This window comes from Cornus florida, unplaced genomic scaffold (genome assembly GCF_030987335.1).
Source record: "Cornus florida cultivar Cherokee Brave unplaced genomic scaffold, ASM3098733v1 CherokeeBrave_3.0.0_Hap2_Chr08, whole genome shotgun sequence".
Lineage (NCBI taxonomy): Eukaryota > Viridiplantae > Streptophyta > Magnoliopsida > Cornales > Cornaceae > Cornus > Cornus florida.
In genome coordinates this window covers 30307760-30315445 of record NW_026775578.1, presented here as the reverse complement: position 1 = coordinate 30315445, position 7686 = coordinate 30307760, and the positions used below count along the sequence as shown (strand labels likewise).

General features: G+C 35.0%; 1 protein-coding gene across 1 annotated transcript; it reads right to left on the bottom strand.

The window, feature by feature from the left end:
* Nucleotides 1-406: 406 nt before the first annotated feature.
* Nucleotides 407-4322, bottom strand: LOC132269967 (uncharacterized). Its single transcript, XM_059771191.1, has 2 exons — nt 4080-4322; nt 407-979 (listed from the first exon to the last, which is right to left on the bottom strand). Exons 1-2 carry the CDS (start codon nt 4320-4322, stop codon nt 407-409), a joined length of 816 nt encoding a protein of 271 aa, XP_059627174.1.
* Nucleotides 4323-7686: the final 3364 nt, after the last annotated feature.

Here is a 7686-nt window from a genome sequence, read left to right as displayed (position 1 = left end):
AGCTATTTTAAATGCTGATGGTGGTCTTCCTCCCTTCTTTGGGGGAAGTTTCTCAACAACCACTGGTTCTACTACTTTGCAACCCCTTGCATTATGGCCATAAACTAAACATCTTGAGCACTTCAATTTTTCTTTTAACCTGCTCAGATGGGCTGAACTGCTAGACTCATCATTTTTCTTGTTTCTTTTCTTTTTTGGTCTACCAACTGGCTTCCTATAGGGTGGAGGATGGATTGGGGTTATGGGTTCTGTTATTAACAGGCTTCTCATAGGCATTGGGTTGATAATGCCACCATAAGCCTTCAAATATGTTTGTCTGTGATAGTAGGGATGCACATATATCTCTGGGATTTCCTTTCTTATAAAACAACATACCACCACATGGATGCAAGGCACCCCTAACATCTCATTGCCTACAACTGCATGTTTTCTCAGCAATGTTCACTGTATCACCAATTCCTCTACACTGCACATCATATTTCTCATACCCATCATACTTGACTGTACACATTCTTGCTTCTACTTTCCTCTTGTTCAATTCCTTCTCAATTGCTGGACATATCAACCCATTGCTTGAATTAATCCACTGCCTCTTATTTTCGAACCTCAACATCAAATGTCTTCTAATCCACTCCAACATGTACAGAATAGGCTTGTCTCTTGCAGGAAGGATGACTGCATTCCAAGACTCACACATATTGTTAAAAACCAAAGCACATTTTGACCTATTACTAAATTTGGACCTTGACCAAACCTTAGGTGGCACCTTTTTCAGCCATTCAACAGCTTCAACATTCATGTCATTGATCTTCTTCATATGCTTATCAAATTCAGCATCCGTGAATGATTGAGCTGCTTCCCATATGGCATTTTTTAGATTTTGGCCCTTATATTTCAACTTAAAATTTTCATAGAGATGTCTTACACAAAATCTATGATCAGCCCCATACAAGATATTATCAAAGGTGTCTAGCAAACCCTACAAAGAGAAAAGTTAAATTAAAATAAAACTGAAAATTTAAAGTAAAATAAAATTTTAAATTTAAAGTAAAATAAAACTAAAAATTTAAAGTAAAATAAAGTAAAGGAAGAAACAGCTAATGTGTGATACCCCTCGATTCTAGAGCCACAGGTGATCAAATCCGAGCACAGATCCGAGGGATACCAAACAATTAATACATAAACGAACACAGATTACAAAATAGATTTACGAAATAAATATTAAAGCTGGAAATAAAACTAAATTTAAAATCCTCCAAATGATAAAGATTGATAAAAATCTAAATCTCCAAAATAGATACAACTCGGGAATCCATCTAGTGGACCCCTAAAATCCAAACTGAAATAATCAGCTGAAGACAAAATCCTAATCTAGAATATAAAATGAAATCCTACATTATCGGAGGAGTGAATGTCTGTATCTGCTCTACACGTCCAAGCCCTAGTCCTGGAACTGACAACACCTGAAAAAAATAAAGGAGTGGGTCAGGCCCACATACAAGTCCTATTCTACTACGATCCAATCAGAAACCCGATACACAGATACATCCTAGATAGCTCAACAATATCTAGAGTAGTCCATATATATATAATTACACACTATAGGACGCTCACTAGTCCAAGTGGTACGTCTCAGCCTGAGTAGAGATACCATGCAAATCGCACATATTGTGGTCATGTGTATCTAGACCTACCAGGGAACAAAAACCACCGTCCAGTTATCCATCCTAGGCGATATACGCACCCTAACCATGGTCCTGAGACTCAAGCTCATACCATGGCACCATAACATAAATATATAAAGTCCGTTCAAGGTGTGTCATTCAAAAGGTTTATTGACCTGACACCAACTTATAAGTAGGACTTAACATTTTGCAGTTAATCCATCTTATTTCAAAATAGGTAGGACTTAGTGTTTGAACTAATCCATCCCCAATATGCCACCGTCCCATACCGGTGCATATACATACATATAAGTAGGACTTAACATTTTGCAGTTAATCCATCTTATTTCAAAATAGGTAGGACTTAGTGTTTGAACTAATCCATCCCCAATATGCCACCGTCCCATACCGGTGCATATACATACCTCCACATAATAAAATTGATTAAACAGTATTAAGCAATTCATCAATTATACTCCACACTAAGCATCAATATAAATTAATACATATATATCAGTATTAGGCATTAAATATAGGGCCTAAAAATAACATTCCAATAATGTAAACTGCTAAAATAATCTAAGCATTTACATTCTCCAACTTGTCCATAAATTGATGCATTTAAATAGCAAACATATATCAATTTTTAATCCAAACAAAGCATAGGTAATTTCAGGTAAGTCACTATACTTATAACTCCATCTAAATATGATTCACAACTTTAAATCATAAATAAAAACAATCTCCAATTTACAGTAATAAATTTCTTAACCATAACAGTGCACAACCTACAGGTTTTTCCCCAAGTTCACCCCACTCCATTCCTTAATCAAATTATGAATTGATGTTTCCCTATTGTTTTTATAGGTTTACAACATTCCTACACATGATTTAAAATAGTTTAAACCAAGAAGAAATACCCTGCACCGACCAAACAGACCCTAAAAATACATAACTGTGTGTTTCAGAGGAAGAGAAAGCTCAGAAAAATTTAGAGCCTTCTCCAAAATATGGGAGCCGGCTCTAAGGCCTTGGGAGCCAGCTCTTTCATTGTGGGAGGCGGCTCCCTCCTTTGGGAGCCGTCTCTCTCACCCCTAAGAGCCGTCTCCCCGTCTCTGCTTCGTTTTCCTCGACTCCGGCGTGTTCCACGACCTCTGTATTTGTTTTAATACTTGCTCTAAGGTTTAATTAGTGTCCTACAACAGTTATAAAGCATTGACATGCATCAAAGACATCAATTAAACAAAGCTTAAACTGAAACGAAGCATGCATCAATTAACCGAACTGAAAAAACTTGTAATACAGTTTAATTCCAACAAAGCTATTTCAGTTTACCCAGGCCTCTGTAAATCTTTTACTACGTGTTCTATTATTCAATCAATGTCCCAGACTAATTTTTAAGACATCAATATGCATCAAGGTTCTCAATTAAACATAATTTAAACACAACAACGGTATGAACCAGTTAACAGAGATTACAGAATTTCGCATATCAATTTAATTCAATGGAACTAAAAATATTTCAAAATGCAATAAAGACTTGTTTTAGCATCCATTAAAGCCCTGGAGTCTACCTAGGCATGCACAGAACATGAGTTAAAGGGAAAGAGCTAGAATAAGACTTGCCTCCGATTTCAATTCAGAAACCTTTAAACCTCCGTCTCTAGCAACTCCGGCGACCTTAGTTGTTTTTACTGACCTTTGTTGCTCCTAATTCAATCCACGAGCATGCATCAACACCTCCTCCTTGGTTCAGCCCTTGACTCTAAGCCAACCCTAACCTTTCTTTCTCTGTTCTCTCTCTGTTCTCACAACTCTCTGTAGGACTCTGTTACGTGAATAGGGTTAACCAAAACCCTTGGCAGACCTATACTTATATATTTATAGGTTTTAATTGAAACCATAATTTAAATCCTACACCAACCCTAAGTCGGCTACGTTCAAACATAAAACCCTAGAATCCATCCACTACCTAAGTCGGTTAGCGTTTTTAAATTTATACGTGCATGTACAAGAGAAATACAATTTAATAGTTAATGCAAGAAAATAACTTTAGACAATCAATTAAAGAAAAACAAATACACAATTAATTGAATTAAAATAAAATAAATCAAATAAGCAAATAAATGAAATTTAAACACCCAACTAACACATTTAAATCAAATAATTTAACAATTAATGCAAATACACACTTAATCAATTTTAAAGTGCAAAATAAACAGTTAATTAAAAACCAAACCTATCCTTTTGAATTTAGGGGTATTACATAATGATCAGCCACATACAAGATATTATCAAAGGTGTCTAGCAAACCCTACAAACAGAAAAGTTAAATTAAAATAAAACTAAAAATTTAAAGTAAAATAAAACTGAAAATTTAAAGTAAAGTAAAAATGACAAAAGTGACGTACTTACTTTCTGCCTATCTGACATGAAAGTAATGTCATAAGGAGAGCCAATAACATCCATCAACACCTCCATGAACCAATGCCATGATTCTTTTGTTTCAGCCTCCACAACTGCAAATGCAACAGGAAACATTTGGTCATTTCCATCACAGGCCACAGCTGATAGCAAATGCCCACCAAATGATCCTTTTAGAAAGCAACCATCAACCCCTAGAAATGATCTACACCCATGTTTAAATCCATTCATCATTGCAGCAAAAGAAATAAATATCCTTTGGAATGTTCTAACTGACTCATCACCATCAGTGGGTTCAGCATACAATTTCACAATGCTTCCAGGATTTGTTCTTAATATCAGTTCACCATAATCCCTTATCTTAGAATATTATTCAGCTTTATCTCCTACTATAACAGCCAATGCTCTACTTTTTGCCCTGCTCACTTTATATTTGGACACATCAATATCCAATTCAGCAGCAATAGTACTTCTAAGAGCCCCATTAGTGATGGTTGGGTTCAACCTAATTTGCTCCAAGTACCTATTTGCTAAATATCCTGTTGTGGCTTGGTTGCTTTGGTGAATCCACAAACAATTGTTATATTGATCCTGAAATGTCTTGATTATCATACATTCATCATCACTTGGTATGCTTGCATGGATCCTCCAACCACAGTCATACTTACACACTGCAGTTACTTTGTCACCATCATTTTTCTTGAATTTTATATCAAACTTCCTCTTTACAACATGGTCCCTTAAAGCATCTCTGAAATCTGCAGCTGATGCAAACCTTAACCCAAGTTGTAGTGGTTTTACACCTAAATCCCTTGAAGGAATAAAATCCAAGTACATAGGACTTTGGGTTTCCCCATCATCATCAGATGAGTTACAAATGCTTACCAACTCATTACTGAGAGCATATTCAGAGTTAACTTCAGCAAAATCAAAATATTGTTCATCATATTTTGCATCATCATTTGACTGATGATCATCATCACTGTTAGACTCATCATTGGACTGATTATCAACAGGTGAAACCTCACAGAACATGTCCATTTCTGAATGAATAGTCTTGTTCTTACCTAGGGTTACTGATGCAACAATGGAAAGGTGGATTTCATTCACCTCATAGAATGCTTCAAAGATAGAAAACATCTCCATTACATCTTTGTCAGACTTGATTGGTTGGAATCCATCACCACCATCATCATAAGGCATTTCATACAAAGCTTCTTGAATTTCCTTATATCCTAGACTTTTTGCCATTTCTCTGATCTCTATATAAGACATTAAGTCTGGATCCACATTGTCAAATTTAGATATTTTTGGTCCTATATATGCCTTATGGGGTTTTTTCATAAAAAAACCCCCATGGTGTAACACAATGGTGTATAGCTTATCCATCTACAACAACAATAATATTATGTCATAAACTTTAAGTCATAACTGATAAGTGCTTAAATGTTGCACATTTTAGCACCTAAGTTAGGGTATTTCAGTCGTTGTAGCTATCTTAATTTCATGTTTTAGTCCTAATTTATGTTTATGTGTATTTCAAGGCAATAAAGTTAAACTGAGCTAAGAACGGTCCATTAAAGCCTTTTTAGAGTCAAGCAAAGATATTCAGAAAAAGCTCAGAAAATGGCAAAAAGGAGGTCGCAGCCCATTGCTCGTATAGTGTGTTTATTCTTCAAAAGCGGTCAATCTCAGGCTTTTGATGATGTTCCCAAAGATGAAGAAGCAAACTAATGAGTTCGGGGCTAAAATGGAGCTAAATAGGGCTTAAAGGAAATTTTCAACTCTGGGGGGATCGATCCCCAGGGTGGGGGATCGATCCCCCAGGACTTAGCAACATTACAGTTTTTATTTAATTTTTGGGCTCATTTTGGGAACTGTTGGGCTTTAATGAGATTGTTACTTAAGGCCCAGTGAGCCATTAGATTAGGGTTAGTTTTAGTTTTTATTTAAGCAAAGATTATTAGAGAAAAAAAAAAAAAAGGTTTTATTTTTTTTCTGTATCGTAGTATCGTAATTTCTCTCTGGAAAAACACGCGAAGAAAGGGAAAAAGGAAGAACAGGCTAGGGTTTGGAAGAAAAGTTCAGAGAAGATGAAGCAGATGATGGGGATTGTCCTATCTTCGACTCCATCAACCATGAGTGGCTGATTCTTCTACTTAGGGTTGGATAAACCCTAAGCATGTAACCTATTCTCTCTCTCTTTTCATACTTTTTGGGGATTAATTTATGTAATTAGTTTATAGTCTGGAATATTATGAATTAAATTCTTCCAATTGATTATCTGTATTAATCTCATATTGTCTTATGTGTGGTTGATTGATAAACAAATTTTACACATGAATTCTTTGTTAATTGATTCTTGTGATGGCTATGCATGGTATTGCTTAGTTGTAATTGTGTTTCAAATTGATGAAAAATGCTTCCATTTGATGGATGGTACTACATGTTTAGGTTAAATTGTTGTCTAATTAGTTTTAAATTCATGTTTAATTAGTTTAATTTAAGTTTAATTAATTTAATTGCAATTCAATTATTAGGTAAGTAGACCATCCATACTTATGTTTGAATTCCATACTTTTTGTCACAATTGCATTATCTTCTAGATTAATGTGTGTTAAATTTGTAACTTGGATTGATAAATCATGCTTTGAATGGGTGAATTGCACTACACTTAGTTTAATTGTCATTAGGTAGTTGATTCATGCTTGAAATTGATGGTTTACACTTTTCATTGCACTTGTTAGCCACATATAGATTACATAGTATTATTTCCCCAATTAGTTGAAAGTGAGTGAGTTAGGGAATGTGCTTAGTGGTGAATCCTACACCCTAAGTCTCTTTCCAATCTCTTAAACTCTATTTCTTTATTGCAATCATTTAGTTTAAAATTAGTTTTAATCACAAACAAAACCCTTTTGGCAATCACATAAGCACTAAAGCAGAATTCAATTCTGGAAAACCTATAATTGTTTAGATCTCTTGGGACGATCCCTGCTCACTTCATACTCCATGGTATAAGTGTTTAGTGGTTTTATAAATTTTAAAATATGGTGCCCACTTGACATTATTTCTAAACCTAAAGTGTTGTGCATTATTTTGTGCACACGCTCGGTCGCACCATAGTTTTGGCGCCGTTGCCGGGGATCTAACTGTTTTTAAAGAATTGAATTAGACATTAGTTCTTTATTGATTATTTACTTTTAAGTCATTTTTATTTTTATTTTCTCATTTAATGTGCAATTAGGTATTTGATACAAGAAAGGTGAACATTGGAGCTTAAAGCAATCATTGGAATTTGGAGTTGCTTAAGGACCTTTGTAAGCAATTCTTACCCTAATTGTTCATTTTTCTATGCTTGCGAGATAGTCCTTGTTGAGGCTTTCATAATGCTTAAATATTTTATCTAAGCATAGGTCCTTGTCGAGGCCATTACTTTCATTGTCATATGTATGAGCCATTGTCGAGGCAATTATTTTATGGTTTTTGGATTGTGAATATGAATGGAGCCGTTATTTGATCCAAGTTTGAAGGAAAATTTTACCCTTTATCCTTATGCATCTCCATCATATCATGATCCTTATGAGAGTGAGTCCAA

Bases quoted from the DNA above. Each gene is read 5' to 3' on its own strand.
- LOC132269967 (XM_059771191.1), bottom strand. From the start codon at position 4,322: ATGATGAATGGATTTAAACATGGGTGTAGATCATTTCTAGGGGTTGAT. The intron at 980-4,079 runs GTAAGTACGTCA...TTCTCTTTGTAG, and splicing joins TCATGTCAGATAGGCAGAAA to GGTTTGCTAGACACCTTTGA.